Source organism: Trichinella spiralis, assembly GCF_000181795.1.
Source record: "Trichinella spiralis strain ISS 195 chromosome Unknown Scfld6254, whole genome shotgun sequence".
NCBI classification, from domain to species: domain Eukaryota; kingdom Metazoa; phylum Nematoda; class Enoplea; order Trichinellida; family Trichinellidae; genus Trichinella; species Trichinella spiralis.
The window spans coordinates 1-748 of record NW_003533193.1 but is presented as its reverse complement, the minus strand read 5'-3'; the positions used below and the strand labels follow the sequence as shown (position 1 = coordinate 748).

The 748-nt window shown below is 33.7% G+C and overlaps 1 protein-coding gene across 1 annotated transcript; it reads right to left on the bottom strand.

The window, feature by feature from the left end:
• Positions 1-382: 382 nt before the first annotated feature.
• On the bottom strand, positions 383-498 carry Tsp_14259 (hypothetical protein; the record flags this gene model as incomplete). The annotated part of the gene is made up of 1 exon (XM_003366273.1): positions 383-498. A coding segment is annotated over one exon (116 nt), but the record flags the coding sequence as incomplete, so codon positions are not given.
• Positions 499-748: the final 250 nt, after the last annotated feature.

The following is a 748-nucleotide window of genomic DNA, read 5'->3' as shown; positions in this document are numbered from 1 at the left end:
ATACAAGAATTATATTTTAATAATTTACTTTTATAGTGAATTTATTCTTATTCTAACAATGATAGAATATTTTAAAGAAGAACAGTTTTCATATATTGAAATAATTCAAGACATTGAGATGAAAATTCAAAACCTCAAATTCAGTACTAAGCAAATAGAAATTGCATGTTTAAAGATCAATCAGCAAGCTGTTAAAGAAACAAATATTGAACAAATGTTATACAATTAATAGTAATGAATAGTTATGTTACACTAAATAATTGATACGTAGGTAGGTAGAAGAAATTGAATATCATTGCAATTGCATTTGAAAATAAATAAACTTGAGATAAGGGAAAATAATGTCGAAGAAATATTTCTTTTTACTTGGTTAAACAACTCATTATGACGAATCGTCCGGTGGAGTTTGGCACGTTGGATCAGAATGACCCTCACGCCACAGGCCAACGCTAATTGCTCGATTGAGATGAAACTGAAACAGCTTTAAGCCAATTGCACCTGCAGCTTCTTTCAACATACCGTAATCTCGGTTTAAAAAAGACTTGCGTAGAATTGACGGCATAGATTCCAAAACATGCTGCTGAGCCGTCTTGGCATCAAGTTGTTGCTCATCAACAGAGTTTCTGATTCGCTCCATTTCATCCTTCAACTCCTCAATGCAATGTCGGACGTCAGCATTGAATGTGGCCTTTGTACGTGGACATTCTTTCAAGCAGGTGAAATTCAGCAATATACGAACGGGTCTTTT